Source organism: Mastacembelus armatus, chromosome 15 (assembly GCF_900324485.2).
Source record: "Mastacembelus armatus chromosome 15, fMasArm1.2, whole genome shotgun sequence".
Classification (NCBI taxonomy): Eukaryota; Metazoa; Chordata; class Actinopteri; order Synbranchiformes; family Mastacembelidae; genus Mastacembelus; species Mastacembelus armatus.
In genome coordinates, this window is record NC_046647.1 from 5,615,541 (window position 1) to 5,633,446 (window position 17,906).

Genomic DNA, 17,906 nt, shown 5'->3' on the forward strand with positions numbered 1-17,906 from the left:
GACACACAATCATTTTCAAAGGCAAAGACCAACAGTCAAATATTTTCCACTCAATATTAAGCAAAGTCCATTATTAACCTAAAAGTGTAGTAATTTCTATCAGATGAATGTTCACCTTTAACACTCACACTCATAGATATACTATGTCCATACATGTATATAGGTTAGCACTGTCAAAGAAGAAACATTCTGTGGAGGTCAAATACTTACTGCATATATTGATTTTATTGCATATATTTACGTAGATGTGCCACAGTGTGGCTGTGAGGAACTGCCTCATACATCAGAAACTGAAAAGCAATTATATTTGTGTCCTGCACAAATAATGTGTATTTTGGCGGCTCTTCATTAACCACTCCCCCCATAACTACTCACCTTCCAGGAGACCGATCTTCGACCCACACAAGCACACCAACACATCCAGAAAGGCTCCCCTGGTCACCACACAGCTGTTCTGTCTGAAAGGGAAGGATGAAAACATTTTTTAATGAAAAATATCATCTTATATCAATGTTAATTTCTTTTTGTTGCAGCACAGAAAGCTGAAGAAAATCAATTTAACCTTGAAAAGATGTTGTTTTTGAGTCTCAAATCTGGATTTTAATTTTTTGCGAAAAACACAGTCTTTGAAATGAAGGCTCCCTTCTGTTCATAATGCTGCTTAAATGATCCAAAGCCACTTTCTGAGTTCACAAGAAAACATTGCAGCCTCCAGCCATTGATTATCTATTTTCCATTAAGATCACAGTCAACTCAATCTCACCGCAAACTACTGAATTAGGTCAGTGGACATTTGTGACTCAATGGCTCTATTGGTTGTGTGGGTCTTCATGATTTGGATAGATTAAATGTGATCTCTAGGCTGACGCCATTATTCTTATCCTGATCAGACCCCCTACTGTGGCTTGAAACTGGCAAAAGCAGATATTACTGCTTCTAGTGTCGGTGATAAGAGTTACTCTTTGAAACAGTAGAGATGAAGGCATTTTGACTGGCCATTTACCAGCATGTATCTCTTCTTATAAACAGACAAGAATTTGGACATGACATCCAATATTCTTTAAGCGCCACTATACTGTTTATCTGTACAAAGGCAACAAAAAGAATCAAAGAGTAGGTTTTGGGGGCACGGACTGTGTTGGTGTTTCCAAGTGCACTTGCACTTGTTGGTCCACGTGATGTGAAACAAATTGGAGGGCTAGTTAAAACATCAAATGTTGAGATGCTTTCTGAGAAAGACTTCAAGGGAGGTTTATGTGCATTATGTGCAACAGTTAACCTACTTAGTATTTATTTAATATTTATTTATTCTTTATTTGTAAAATGGCACATTTCTCTGAGTCAAAAGTGACTTACTTAAAATCAACTGTCTTGTATCACTAACAGTTGTTACTAGGTCAACAGCTTGCTGGGTAAGATGTTGAATGTTGAGGACAGTGGTGTGTGATTGCATGCATTTTGTGGTGAGTCCCTCAAGCCAAGAATGGTGAACCATCACATGAGATGCCCCTAGCTGGAAGATAACTGATTGAAGTATTTCACTTACAGTTTACACAGACATACATTGTACAAGCACAGACACAGACACAGACACACAGACACAGACACACACACACACACACACACACACACACACACACACACACACACACACACACACACACACACACACACACACACACACACACACACACACACACACACACACACACACACACACACACACACTTGAACCAGTTGTATTCATTTCCTCCAAATACAGAATCTAAGTAGCCTCTGACATGTTACTTTCATGGCAGAGTTATTACTGTTTTGACATAAATGTGTTATACCAACGTACGATGTGTGTATTAATGAAGCAGCATGCATGGGAAGTATGTGTGTTCAGCATATGGGTGCATTCAATCAAGAGTATGACCACAGCACAGTAAAAGACCACAAGTGTGTGTGAGAACAAGGGAGACAGTGTGTGAGCTTGACGTCATATTTTCATCACCCAGATATTAATAACACACACACACACACACACACACACTCCCACACACAAATCCTTTACACATTTCACGCAAAAGACACAGATACAATACACGTGAGCATAAGGAAGGGTAAGAGAGTGTGTGTGTGTATGTGTGTGTAGCTTAAGTAAGAACAGATATGTGCAGGCTCGTGTGGAGTGGGTTGAGTGTGTTTATGTGTATATGAATGTCAGGTAACATAAAAGAAGCTTTAAGAAGCTGAATCATTAGATCACAATCTAAACAATACACTGGAGATGTTCTAGTAGGTTGGTGCCAGGCCTGACGTGCCACCACAAAGCCAAAGTCAACTGCAGTGAGCTACACGAGTGTCAGCATTCAGAGTTACAGCACTGACAGTCTCTAAGAGCCAGAAAAATCCCAAAATGACACAACAGAAAGATGGTGTGAGGCCAAAACCCAACACTGACTCAGACCAGACGAACAATGCATTCCATACTTTTTGGAAGGATGCTGCTTGAAATTAGTGGTCTTCTGAACGAGAGAAGAGGTTTTCTTATTCCAAAAACAGAGATCCTCTGACCTGTGATGTCCTTAGATCTGGGCGCTGGGCTGTGTGGCGCTGCATGATCAAACGGACAGAAGGTGGGCGCGCTCTGCTGAGCAAGAATTTACCTCGTCATCTTAATAAAGGCTAATCAGTGAAACCAAGCAGAGCTAGCAGGGCTAGTATTGCTAACCCAGTGACCCGGTGTTATCTGCTGTAGGCCTGAGCACAGGGGAGACTGGCGACCCCAGCCTGACCTCAGACAGGCAGGAGGGGGCAGACAGAGTAATCTGTGCACCATCTTGAGGCCTCAATCTTGGGTGAGAGGGGCAGAGGTAGAGGGAGAGAGGCTGATGGGACAGCAGGTGGTCTCTTTGAAATGGGAACCTGGACAGGACATGAAGCAGACATGGCCAGAGAGGGAATGAATGGTGAGAGAAAGAAGCTCTTTTTCTGGTGAGGGAGTTGGAGAACAGGCAGGGATGCTTATCTGTGTGTGCATGTGTGTGCTTGTGTGTCTAGGATTACCGTGAGGCGAGCCACATGCGCTGACGGAGGGCTTCGCCAATGCCATTTCCTACTGGCAGTGGTCTGTGAGAGTCAGTCTGGTAGGAGTGCAGCAAAAACAGCACCTGCATACATACAAATACATACACTTGAATTTTTATGTGAGGATTATTAATAGTTAAAAGTCAGTTTGGCCCCAATCTAAATGTTACTTGTCCTGTCACCCACTAAAAAGAGAAGTGTCCTTGATTCAGAAGGTATATATTAGGTATATATTGGGATGTATGGTAGGTAAGTGATTAGCACTGTCACCACAGTAAACAGGGTGCAGGGTTCAGCTAAAGGCTTTCTGCTTAGAGTTTGCAGCTCAGATGAACCAAATGACCCTCTTGTGAATGTGGCTGTCACCAGCATTAGCCCTGTGACAGACTTGGCCAGTGTGTTCCCAACCTCTTGCCCTCATACAGAAGAGGTTGTATAAAACAGCTGACGTATGTCTCTTTTATTATCAATCATAAAATGCACTTCTCTCTTAGCTTGCACCTGACACAGACCCAAATTAGTCCAGGCTAATGAAAAGACGAGGTGTGCATGCTACCTGCTCCAGAGAAGACATTTCTGACACTTTACCTCTGATCGCTGTGAAATACAAGTGTGGCTAAATAACCTTTTCAAATCATTCTTTTCATTGTGATTGATGTGACAGTGTGAGACTGAGCCAGTTTGTAGCAGGTGGACTAGTGGCTGGGAGTATTCAGAGGCTAGGACACAGGCTGGCTGGCTGGGGTGTATATTCTTGGCCTTGGTAAGTATACTCTTTAAGCCAGGGCCACGGCCACAGACCAGTAGGAAGCCATTCATTACACTGTGCAAGGAAGGCAACGTGGGGAAAAACCAGGCTGACCACGTAGCACCAAGCCTGGCCACTGAGTCCTGGCCTGCCCCTTCTCTTCTCCTGTAGTCTCCACGCCCAGGCTACACCCACTGGCTCACACAAACAGCTTCTACACCCCTGGGTTCTTCTTTCTCTCGCTGTCACTCGCTAAGGGCTTTTCCACATACAGGGAGCCAATGCTGGAGCCCATTCCCAAGCCAAATATTGAACCATTCCAAGTGACTCCACTGCCAAAAACTGGTTCTAAAAAACTGGTCACACTTGAACCAGCCTCTGCAAATATTAATTTACGGTAGCTTCTCATTCGCTGCAATCAATCCCATGTGACTGCCAATTCCAGGAATGTATCTAAATTCAGTATAGGCTCCAGCTGGTTTTGGCAGATTCTCAGGCCACAGCTTACCTGGGGGGAACATGAGTCTGCATATTTATGAATTTGACCAAATGACAGAATAATCTTTTGATTCATCTTGTATTTGACAAGTGGGCATTTAATGACCATAGCAGTGACCTATCGGCCTGTTTGTTCTAACCCTGTTTCCAGACTACAATAATCTTCATAACTTACACTGGACCTGTGACATTACCCCAGCTTTGGTGGAGTGCAAGGCAAGGTTGTTAGGCTGGCAAACCTTGAACTGGTCTCTTGAATTTATTGACACACAACCAAGCACACAGGACATGCTGAGGGCAGGGAAATCGCATCATAAAAACTCAGGCGTCATACACACAGAAAAATCACACAATATGTGTAAAGTGAGGAGATTTGATTTTAAGAAATCAAATAAATGTTTTAATCACATGTGGCATGGAATGGTGCACTAATATAAATGATGTAAATATTGACTTGGTGGTCAACAAATCATCTGACCTGGCAATAAACTCAATGCCAATCATGTTTTTAAAGTGGCACAGGCGTTTGTGGTGATTTTACAGAGTAGTCTAACTTAATGGTTTTCTCTTCCCTTGGGCTGAAGAAGATGCTGCTGGGATATGTTATGTTCACTGCTATTAGATCCAGTTAAGAAGTTAGTCAGCTAATTAGGAAGCAATAAAAACAGGTTACTTCAGTACCAGCTCCAGTACCAGCACTGTTTCCCAGTGTCTTCTTTCCTCTGTCTGCACTCCACAGCTACACCTCATCTACCGGGCTGGGAAGTCCCTGCATGGGAGGCTCAACCGGCTCAATCCAGCCTGGCGTGGAGAAAACTTGAATATTTATAGAAAATGCAACCTCCCTGTTTCTCCTCCCAAAGACAGAGTGCTGAACTACACCCCATGTGGGAGGAGATGCTGGGATTGGACCAAGCTCAAACAAATGGGAGATGATAAGAAAGCACATGGAGCAGGCTCATTTTTGTTAATGCATCTTTTTCTTGACCATGTCTTAATGTGGATTTCTTTGGTTTTCTTTTTGTATCTGTTCTGATCACCAATATAAGGCACAACTTTGCACTAATAGAATGAATAAACCTGTAGGAAGGTTTCACAGCAATACTACAAATCTCAGGATAAATGTAATATAGGTCTCAATCACAAAATTATGTACTTATAGTTACTCAATACCATTTAAACATAAACAGAATCTAACATAAGATAATTAAAAAGTGATGATGTAACTTAGGTAAATAAAGCCAAACATATACGGTCTATGAAGGCCCTGACCCAAGTAATTATGGTTTAAAATATTTTAGGTAAGTTACTCAGTATTAGTAAGATTTTTTTTATGGCCAATATCCTCAAATATACCATTCTTGAGAAATGTGTTCATTGTTTGCAAAAATGTACAGACACACTCTTCAAACAATTTTTCATTAACTTTTGCTTTAAGCTGCATTTCTTTCTAATATCTGACCCTTAAGTTAATAAATGCTCAACTTTGTCCACAAATTATTATGTCTGCTGTTGAGCAGGTGGCACACAACAGGTGGTTTTCTCCAAAAATAAAACTAAACCACCTGTTGTGATAAAACCAAAACAAAGGTAATAAAATCCTAAATAGAGGTGCATAAGACTGCAGAGCCAGGTGATAATTCTAAGTAATCGTGTCACTATCAGAGACACCTACTACATTAGTATGAATATTAATATATCATAATATTAATAATAAATGCAGATTTAATTCAATATAATATGTTCTACCCTAAGGGTTTAAAAACATTCAACAGCCCTCTAGAACTGCAACTTTATGGAGAAAAAAACAGCAGTGCAAATTCTGAAAAATATCCAAACCTATTTGTATGTCTTGTTTTCTAGTAAGGAGTTTAACTGCTTGTGTGCGTGTGTCTGTGTGTGTGTGTGTGTTGCAACAAGCTGTACTCCTCTTTTGGACCTGGTAAAAATAGTGGTGGTGGATGCAAAGTCCCTTCAGACTCTGTTATCAGCCTGCCCTGCTGTTCCTCCCACTGCCGCAACCACAGACTGCCCACATGCTGCAATAAGCGCACACAGACACATGCATGCGCACACACAAACACACACACGCGTAGCAAGTGCAAAAATTACATGCCAATCCATGGCTCAGCCCAGTAAAACACATGCTCAAAAGAACATAGAACTTGGCACTGACATAGAACCAAACAGAGGTTAGGCAAAGTGTGGATGTGCCAATTAGGTAAAATGAGATTCCAATAAAGGCAGGCTAAACATAACCAACTCTCTTACTCTATATAACCCTAGTCTTGCACAAACAAAGCTTACATATGTGCTCTGAACTCCAAGTCATATACCCTCACACCTGGATACGCTTGCAAGAAGGGTGTTACTACATCTTTGTCAAAAGTTAGAAAAGTGCATCCCAACCAACTCATTGGAGTCCAGCTGTGTTTAATTAAACTGATTGGACTTGATTAGGAAAGGCACACACCTGTCTATATAAGACCTTACAGCTCACAGTGCATGTCAGAGCAAATGAGAATCATGAGGTCAAAGGAACTGCCCAAGGAGCTCAGAGACAGAACTGTGGCAAGGCACAGATCTGGCCAAGATTACAAAAGTTACAAAAATTTCTGCAGCACTCAAGGTTCCTAAGACCACAGTGGCCTCCATAATCCTCAATGGAAAAAGTTTGGGACGACCAGAACTCTTCCTAGACCTGGCCGTCCAGCCAAACTGAGCAATCGTGGGAGAAGAGCCTTGGTGAGAGAGGTAAAGAAGAACCCAAAGATCACTGTGGCTGAGCTCCAGAGATGCAGTAGGGAGATGGAAGAAAGTTCCACAAAGTCAACTATCACTGCAGCCCTCCACCAGTCGGGGCTTTATGGCAGAGGGGCCCGACAGAAGCCTCTCCTCAGTGCAAGACACATGAAAGCCTGCATAGAGTTTGCCAAAAAACACATGAAGGACTCCCAGACTATGAGAAATAAGATTCTCTGGTCTGATGAGACCAAGATTGAACTTTTTGGCGTTAATTCTAAGCAGTATGTGTGGAGAAAACCAGGCACTGCTCATCACCTGCCCAATACAATCCCTACAGTGAAACATGGTGGTGGGAGCATCATGTTGTGGGGGGGTTTTTCAGCTGCAGGGACAGGACGACTGGTTGCAATTGAAGGAAAGATGAATGCGGCCAAGTACAGAGATATCCTGGAAGAAAACCTCTTCCAGAGTGCTCAGGACCTCAGACTGGGCCGAAGGTTCACCTTTCAACAGGACAATGACCCTAAGCACACAGCTAAAATAACAAAGGAGTGACTTCGGAACAACTCTGTGACCGTTCTTGACTGGCCCAGCCAGAGCCCTGACCTAAACCCAATTGAGCATCTCTGGAGAGACCTGAAAATGGCTGTCCACCAACGTTCACCATCCAACCTGACAGAACTGGAGAGGATCTGCAAGGAAGAATGGCAGAGGATCCCAAAATCCAGGTGTGAAAAACTTGTTGCATCATTCCCAAGAAGACTCATGGCTGTACTAGCTCAAAAGGGTGCTTCTACTCAATACTGAGCACAGGGTCTGAATACTTATGACCATGTGATATTTCAGTTTTTCTTTTTTAATTAATTTGCAAAAATTTCTACATTTCTGTTTTTTTCTGTCAAGATGGGGTGCTGAGTGTACATTAATGAGAAATAAAAGGAACTTTTTTGATTTTGGCAAATGGCTGCAATGACACAAAGAGTGAAAAATTTAAAGGGGTCTGAATACTTTCCGTACCCACTGTAGTCTGAGCCCTGTGTGTGTTGATGTGGAAGGCTGACATTCACTAGCCCCTTCTCATCACTCCGCCATGTGTCTCCTAAAGTATTAAGATGTTAGATACTTCAAGCAACTGTGGTCTGCTCACTCTGTTTTTTACAACTGAATTAACATTTTCTTACATTTGACAAAGTAAAAAAAAAAAAAAAAAAAACATATTTTAGTATGTTTTAGTATTACTAGAGCTGGTAGAAATAGTATTTTCAAATCCATATAATGATGAATATGATCACCAGGATATAGAGATTGCTGAAGACATGACTTAAAGGTTCAATGTGTAATATTTAGAGCCATTTATCAGCAGAAATGGAGTATTCATAAATATGTTGTCATTAGTGTGTAATCACTGGCAAAATTGCTGTTTCTACAGTAGCCCAGAACAGACAAACCAAACAGCGGCTCTAGACAGGGAAGCACATTTTACTTTAAAAGTGACGACCACCATACCTTTTCTCATGTCTGGAAATGGGTGGGGTGTGTGCGGAGTTCAGAAGGTTGCATTCTGCAATCTCACCACTAGACACTGCTAAATCTTTCACATTTTATACATTGCATCTTTAATGCAATGAGATCATGGAAGGGGGTGGAGTAATGTTCTTATGTCACATAGAACAACAACAGTTGTGTTAATGATCCTTGTGGCTAATGTCCACCTGGGATTCCCTCTGGATTAGACTAATCTGAAATTAAAAGATGGCTGCCTAGGTTTTCAGACCCACACATTCTGTCCCTGGTTCCACCATGAGGGCTTTCTCAGAAAGCACAGGCAAACCATTGGCCAAAGGCTGCAGTCATAACAGCAGACCAAAAGAAAATTACAGGAAGACAGCAGCAAAGAATGCATCTGAGAAAGCAACACCAACATCCCTACTGCCAGAGAAAAGACAGCAATAATTCTCCTAATTCTCAAGCCTCCTTCTCATCTCAGTCTCATGTAGCCTCTGTTGTGGAAATACACAAAGGATTACATCCGTCAAGTTGGGCCTCCTCAAACTACCACAGGCCGCAGCTTTAAAACTTCTGGCCTGTATCGGGCACTGTGCATCATGGCTGTTGCTGTCGTGTGTCAAGAGAGGAGTCGGTGTTGGGTTGGGTTAGTGCTGGTCCGTCAGTTGTGGTTGTATGAACAGAGGTTTGGGGCACGTTGAAACAAATGAAGTGATTCCAGTGTGTTCTAAAATGTTTTATCACTCATGCTATCTAGAGGTAAGGACTACCTCAAATCAATAAATCAATAAATTGGCCTGTTATTTAAATCTTAAACCTTTTTGCAAAAACAAGCCCCAAACACAAAAAAGTATAGAAGTGAGAAAGATCTCTGCTCTGTTTGCACCACTAATTTCTCATGTTGTTCATGTGATGGTGTTACATCTACATTTAAAATGGCTACATTTCATGACAAAAACAACAAAAAACAACTGAATTAAATCTGAACCTTTCAAAGCAACTTGACTAAATGAATGTACACTGTTTACCTAAGGACAGCCATCTTGACTGAGTTGAAATTTGAATGGAAAGCCCCGGAACAACGTGTTATATCATAACTCATTAGCCAATAGCAACCAATAGCATTTATATAATTGTGGTTCTCCAAAGTACAAATATGTCTTTTGACGTCAGTTTGCTGACTGACAGCTGGCAAACTTAGCTTGGGGAATGACTGTGACTGATTAACGACAGATCTTTCCAGCTGGCTACTATGTTAGTGGTTAGTTCTCTGACTACAGCAGTTCACCCATGGGTGCATGAACTTCACTGACCAGGCATTTACTAAGTGGACTGAACCCATGAATTATGTGCAAGCAGCAAGCATTGCAGATGAGCATGACGAGTATTTTCATCTAAAGTTTTCAGATTTCCAGGAAAAAAGAAAATGCAAACATTTCCATCCACTACAGTTACATGAACATTAGAAGTCAGCTCATGGTGATGGGAACAGCAAAATATGTGAAAACTGCAATATTAGGAAGAATGAAATGTGACAGGAGGGAAAGATTTTCTTGTGTGTGGGTATGAGACCTTTTCACTGTGTGTGCATGTGTGTGAGAAATCAACAGGGTGGTACAGTAGCTATGATGGTTCCCAGCTCCACACTTGGCCCACTAACAGTTGTTCTTTGACAATAACAGAGGAAGCAATTTCTCCCTTGAGCTAAAACATCTGCTACCTGTTACGCGCGTGCGTGCACGCACACACACATGCGCACGCGCGCGCGCACACACACACACACACGGTATCTCCCAAGGCTACACAAATGGCCACACCATATACATATATACATACCGCCACAATAATACACATAATCCCTCCGTCTTCTCTGTCTGTTTATTTAATTGAAGTCTAACTTCCCCATTATGCAGGATATTTTATGCACACTCATGAACATGCACCATCACTACTTCCTCTATCACTGACTTTATCTGTGATGCTCCTCTCCACATGTACCCTGCAGACCAGTCTCTGTTTCACTGTTTAGACCATTTCTCCTGCATACAGTTTTATAGCTGCTGCTGCTGCTGTTGCTGACAGTCCTACCCTCTTCCCACAGCTTACCACTATTTACATATCTGCCATCATCTCCATAATACCACCCAGCCACCTACCTACACAACTACCCTATTTATTCTTTTCTATTTATTCTACCCTACTTACAGATGATCCCCACAGATATATGCAACACCCAAAGACAGTAGGAACTGTAAATATTCAATATACCAGAATTCAATCTTGTACTTTTTACTATATTTTAAATCATAGACTTTTTGTAAACACCTTGTTGCCACTTTATTTTTATTGCCGCTACAGTATTTTTTTATCTTGTGTCATACCCTTTGCAGCTGTAAAAATACCTCTCCAATGTGGGGCAAATAAAGGTTAATCTTATCTTAAATAATAATTATCCTAAATACACCAATCCCAGCCAATTTACCTCTGGCAACATTCTGCTCTAATGTTGCAGTAGGTCTTCAATTAAATGTAAAGTATAAGACACAAAGATACTCTCGGTCCCTGTCTGGAATAATAATGCAATAACCAATCGTCCCAAAATTGTTCTATGTCTTGTACCCTCCATTGCTTTCTGTACATGTAAGAAAGTTACAACTTTGTGAAATATAAACATTTATATGTACTGTGCTCTCTGTGTCTAGCCCTATAATATGTTGCACTATCTTGAACTGTACGTTAAACTTAACCCCTGGTAGCTGAAAGTATAGGACACGTGTCAAGACAGAAATGATGAAGATGACACACAGGGCAGGACAAAGAGGCTGCCTACTGTTACAACATTCATTACATGAGACAATTACTAAGGGCTGGAGAACACATGATCAAACTCATTTGTAAGGGAAGGGGAGACTAAGTGAGTAGGAAAAAAAGACTAACAATAGAAAGAGAGAAAAGGGCAGGAAAAGGAGAGATTTTAAAAAGGAGGAACAGGAAGTAGAGAAAGTAATATGGAGGAAATAGATGGAGATGGACAAGGAAAGAATGCACAAACAGATTGGGAGGTCTGGAAGGCAAACAAAAAATGCTCTCCACTCCTAAAATCTCTGCTAAGCCTTTAAGAGGCCCATCTCTCCTGCTCCACCTTCTTGCCATCCTTGTCATCCGACAGTGGACCTCCCTGCAGTCCAGACCGCTATCAAACCATATGTGTTCCATCAAATCCAGAAGAAAGCAATGCAGCTTTCATTTTGACCCCTAGTCCCGGTTCCTGTTTCTCCACACCCCTGGCTCCCTCACCAAACCCATCAGTGCTGTTCAATAAAAGACAGAGGAAACTCCCTCTACCCCTTTTCCCTGTGTGTGTTGATATAACCGACAGACTGTTTGGTTGTGTTTGTCAGAGTGTGATGACAGAACTAAACACTGGTATTTACACTGTGATAACCGACTTGTCTGGACAGGCTCTGTGAGGAAACTGTGTGGGACTGACTGACTGTGTGTGTGTATATGTACATTGAGGCTTGATGCACCGTATCTATAATCTCTGTGTGAGTGTGCACATACACATTATGATAACTGCCTTAGTAACAGCATTTTATATTTTGTCCGTTGAGTAAAAAAAAAAAAAAAATCACTGAAATCCAGTTGTTTAAACTTGAAGTTATTAAAGAATAATAAACTGATCTGACAATTCCTAAAAAAAGCTGTATATGTACATGAAAAGTTTAGATTTTCAGAGTTTTAGAATTGTGCCATCTCAAAACAGTCACTGGTGGTTATCTGTGTTGTGTGTGAGGCAATCAGATTGATTTGATACTGTAGCACACAAACTGTTCAGACTGCATTGTTTTTTTTACCCCACGTTGTGCTGTGGAATTCACTTTCTCTCAGGGCCTTATGATAGAGTAACTAAACCGAAGAGCCAGAGGCAGATTAACAGTTTGTCAAACAGCATTTAAAGGACTGTGGAAGCATGAGAAAAAACATTCGCTTGCCTGATGAGATAAAACAAACTGTAACTCGAGTGTGTGGGAGCAGACCTGCAGCAGTGTCCCATGGATGTGGTTGTGCTGGATGTTGGGTCCCGGCTCAGGAGGAAGCTCTTGCAGTAAAGAGTAGACTGTGGACGGGACCTGGGTGACTAGTACAAAGGGCACAAGCGCCCGCGCTGCCATTTCTCTAGTCCGATATACTGCTGAACGCCCGCACCTACAGAACACACAAGTCAGCAGCATTAGAAATCAAATCATCATCAAACATGGAAAGCTATATTGTTACATTACATAATATTTCGGTAGAGAACGCTTGAATTATTGGAGGGCGTTGTATCTCATATCAGGTAATCAGTTGTTACTGTAACAGCCGAGTTCAACGTGTTTTATTTTTAGCTGTAACTCAATGAAAATGAAAATTAATTATTATGTAATTAGTAATGTCATTATTAATAATCATTTTGGTCTCTGTCGACAAGTTAGGAACAACGACCCATGACTTATTTCAGCTGTTCTAAAATAATTGATGTAACTTATATTATGTAACTTCCCCGTCTTTGTCCCTTGTGGTTTCTATTCATCTCACTACATTATTGCACAGGCAAATATTTTGAACCTAAACAGCTCCCAGGCCAACAAATGACCACTAATCCCAAAATCAACTATTTTCAAATTGTTATCTTACTAGCTAGAAAATGTCTTCTTCAATTCTGTTTTTGCCCACGTCTGTATTGCACATCCATACATACACACACACACTTTCATTTACAGTATTCACTAGTCATGAAGAATGTGACCAGTCACCCTGAGTGCATGCTAAAATTAACCTTGTTTACAAGCTGATAGTCTTTCCTTCTCCAGTGTCATAACACTGCCACTGCTGACACGAGGGAAAGACATGACCAAGGCATGAATGAGATGTGAGTGGGAGGTGTGACACAGATCAAAAAGGAGCAGACTAAAGAGAGGAGAGTCTTCATATCCAATTCTCTATCAAAAAGTGGTTTTCTGAAATGTCTGTTTTTTTTATATTATTATACAAGTGAGCAAACTGTATTTAAAACAAGCTAAATCCATTCAAATGTCCATTGAACTATATTTTATCCACAGTAAATCTGTACATAACCTAAAGAGCAAAAACATTCTCACAGTGGCAAAGTTTAACATGCTCATCATCTTTAGTTTAGCCTGTTGTTTAGAGGCTGATGGAAATGTCAATTTTGCAGGTATCTGGTCATAAAACAAACTCGTGAATAAAAATGTTTAAAAAGTGTCAGGCACCAGATAAAAAGTCCAAGTGTAGCTAAAGTTAAAATGATTCATCCTGCGGAGGGACACAAATTTCTGTACCAAATTTGTTGCCAATCCATCAAGTAAATGCTGAGATTTTTTTACTTGACAGGCAAAAGTTGCTGTGAATATTTCAGTTTGAACTGAATGAAGTTATGGATAACCCCAGCCATGCAATTAGCCCAGGCAAAGTCTTTCTATGGTGGATCAGTAGAGACTAAAATGTTTCTTGGACACAAATAGTTGACAAGTAGGCTAGAAAAAAAACATTCAGGAAGAAGGTTGTTATATTGTTAGTTTATATATTTTATTCTAATCATTAGAAATTTTAATTGCCTATGGGATTGACCATAAAAAACACATCTAAGAGTGTAAAGAACAGATAAAGTTGCACATTGACACCCAACACAGTCCTTTCAGTTAAGAGTTTGTGAGTTAGTGGTTAAGGCATTTATAGATGTTTCTAAAATGCTTCTGTGGGACAGGCCTTAGGCTGTGTAGAGCACAAAAGTACATACACACAAGGTTAAGCACTTCCTCAGAGTCTCAGTTTAGGGTAACAAATGGGTCTTGTATAGAGAGCACACACTGAACGCATACACAGTAGAGTCATATGGGAGCACAGCCAAACACACACACTCATACAATCATGCAAAGCATAAGTCAAAAGAGGATGAGAGTTTGCAGGCTGTTTATAGGGTCTGCAACGGCTGTAGAGGACAAACAGTCAGCTCAGGGGCACTGTGGAAAATTCAGCATAAGGTTCCGGAGAAAGGTGAAACACCTATCACTCCAGCAGTATGCAGAGATGAAAAGGAAGCTTGCTTTTCTGGTGTTTGCAAGAGGGAGGAAGAGAAATGTTTAAAGACACAAACATATGTGTACAATCGTTGATGAGAACAAATAGTGTGTGTGAGGAAGAGAAACAGGCCAATAACTAAATAATAAATAAATAATTATCTGCATGTTTTTCATCTTCTATGAACACTGATAATTTGTCAAAAATCCACTGCTGGTCTGGCTAAAGAACAGGGAAAATAAATATGGACTGTTTGAAGGAAAAAGTCAACTGTCAGCAAATGCTTTTCCACCTGCTGCGAGCATGCCTCGCTCACAGGCACAGACTCAGACAACAGTTTGCATTCCTGAGCCCTACACGCCTGTACATGTGAATGTATGTGCACAGACGTTCTCTTACACAAACATAAGCATGCCTAATGACCAAAATCCATGTCCATTCCTTACTTTTTACCCCTCCCAGCACCCTTTTGAGGCCCATATGTTAACTATCTGTGCTAATCTGTTCCATTCAAACTCTTTTGCAAAAGGAAATAACAATTTGGAACAGGGTGTAATTTTAGAAACAGTAACGTCCCCTGTGGGGTCAGGAGGCAGACTGTTGACTGGCGTGGATGAGACTCATCTGGGCCTCATTTTGGAGAACTGGGAGAATAGTTTTATTCACAGAGACTGTAGCATGTTGGCAAACAAGCCCAGGCAACAATCTGTCACTAAAGAATGCAGGCCAGTTAGGAAGTCAAACGGTGACAATTAAAATATTTTTGCCTCCTTTCACAAGATGTAGCTGTCAATAATAAATAATAATGGTGTATACTGCACCATCTAATTGTCCCACAAACTAAAATCTTAAGAAGATAGTTGAAGATGTACATTGTCAGTCCCTAGTTGCTAGCTAGTTATATATAGAATCACAAGTAGAACTACAGAATTCACGCAGATGGAATATTATAATGTGTGTTAGTGCTTTAGCAGTAGTTTTATGTTGTTGCATGACAAAATGAAAGCAATTTTGGGTCATTTATAGATCGCCAGTGAGTTACAGGAGATTTTATATGAAAAATAAACTCAAAAATACATGTAGTGGAGTGAAAATATCCCTCTAAAATGTAGTGAAATACAAATAGCATAAATATTTCCACAGTAATTTGAACAAAACATAAATAAAACTACAATACCAAACTGACAAAAACATTCTCTTCTACTAATACCCTTTTTAAAGCAAATTTATGACAAGACTGAACCAGGAATTTTAAATATTGGTAGATCACGATGATCATGCAGGGCACAGTATCAGTTTACATTTTGAAATTCAATTATGGAAAACACCAGTAAAAAATTTCTGGCAGGGTTTAGCTTTTTCTCAGCATTTGTTTATAATTTGTCACCGTCTCCTCAAACCACCAAAATGATAACAAAATGAGCAGTGTGGGAAATACACAGCATCTGTGTTGGAAAGGAAATGACAGTGGTCCTTTTGAAGGCTTACTTTAGTTTATGGGCATTACTGTGCCCTTTCTAAAGAAATGAGATATGACAGAGTGAGGAAAGGAAAGGAGTAAGCAGGGAGGGAGGGTGAGCAGGAATGCCTGGACTAGATATCACAGGACATACAGTGGGTACGGAAAGTATTCAGACCCCTTTAAATTTTTCACTCTTTGTGTCATTGCAGCCATTTACCAAAATCAAAAAAGTTCCTTTTATTTCTCATTAATGTACACTCAGCACCCCATCTTGACAGAAAAAAACAGAAATGTAGAAATTTTTGCAAATTTATTAAAAAAGAAAAACTGAAATATCACATGGTCATAAGTATTCAGACCCTGTGCTCAGTATTGAGTAGAAGCACCCTTTTGAGCTAGTACAGCCATGAGTCTTCTTGGGAATGATGCAACAAGTTTTTCACACCTGGATTTGGGGATCCTCTGCCATTCTTCCTTGCAGATCCTCTCCAGTTCTGTCAGGTTGGATGGTGAATGTTGGTGGACAGCCATTTTCAGGTCTCTCCAGAGATGCTCAATTGGGTTTAGGTCAGGGCTCTGGCTGGGCCAGTCAAGAACGGTCACAGAGTTGTTCCGAAGCCACTCCTTTGTTATTTTAGCTGTGTGCTTAGGGTCATTGTCCTGTTGAAAGGTGAACCTTCGGCCCAGTCTGAGGTCCTGAGCACTCTGGAAGAGGTTTTCTTCCAGGATATCTCTGTACTTGGCCGCATTCATCTTTACTTCAATTGCAACCAGTCGTCCGGTCCCTGCAGCTGAAAAACACCCCCACAACATGATGCTCCCACCACCATGTTTCACTGTAGGGATTGTATTGGGCAGGTGATGAGCAGTGCCTGGTTTTCTCCACACATACCGCTTAGAATTAACGCCAAAAAGTTCAATCTTGGTCTCATCAGACCAGAGAATCTTATTTCTCATAGTCTGGGAGTCCTTCATGTGTCTTTTGGCAAACTCTATGCAGGCTTTCATGTGTCTTGCACTGAGGAGAGGCTTCTGTCGGGCCACTCTGCCATAAAGCCCCGACTGGTGGAGGGCTGCAGTGATAGTTGACTTTGTGGAACTTTCTCCCATCTCCCTACTGCATCTCTGGAGCTCAGCCACAGTGATCTTTGGGTTCTTCTTTACCTCTCTCACCAAGGCTCTTCTCCCACGATTGCTCAGTTTGGCTGGACGGCCAGGTCTAGGAAGAGTTCTGGTCGTCCCAAACTTTTTCCATTTGAGGATTATGGAGGCCACTGCGCTCTTAGGAACCTTGAGTGCTGCAGAAATTCTTTTGTAACCTTGGTCAGATCTGTGCCTTGCCACAATTCTGTCTCTGAGCTCCTTGGGCAGTTCCTTCGACCTCATGATTCTCATTTGCTCTGACATGCACTGTGAGCTGTAAGGTCTTATATAGACAGGTGTGTGCCTTTCCTAATCAAGTCCAATCAGTTTAATTAAACACAGCTGGACTCCAATGAAGGAACAGAACCATCTCAAGGAGGATCAGAAGAAATGGACAGCATGTGAGTTAAATATGAGTGTCACTGCAAAGGGTCTGAATACTTATGACCATGTGATATTTCAGTTTTTCTTTTTTAATAAATTTGCAAAAATTTCTACATTTCTGGTTTTTTTCTGTCAAGATGGGGTGCTGAGTGTACATTAATGAGAAATAAAATGAACTTTTTTGATTTTGGCAAACGGCTGCAATGACACAAAGAGTGAAAAATTTAAAGGGGTCTGAATACTTTCCGTACCCACTGTAAATCATTA

General features: G+C 41.0%; 1 protein-coding gene across 1 annotated transcript in view; it reads right to left on the reverse strand.

Moving 5' to 3' along the window:
- The window catches only part of thada (THADA armadillo repeat containing), a 79,454-nt gene that overhangs the window by 24,425 nt on the left and 37,123 nt on the right, over window positions 1–17,906 (reverse strand). The window contains exons 29-31 of the mRNA XM_026308625.1: window positions 12,610–12,778; window positions 3,052–3,155; window positions 376–458 (exon numbers count right to left, since the gene is read on the reverse strand). Of these exons, the coding sequence (XP_026164410.1) occupies window positions 376–458; window positions 3,052–3,155; window positions 12,610–12,778 (356 nt within the window). The remainder of the gene's footprint in view (window positions 1–375; window positions 459–3,051; window positions 3,156–12,609; window positions 12,779–17,906) is intronic.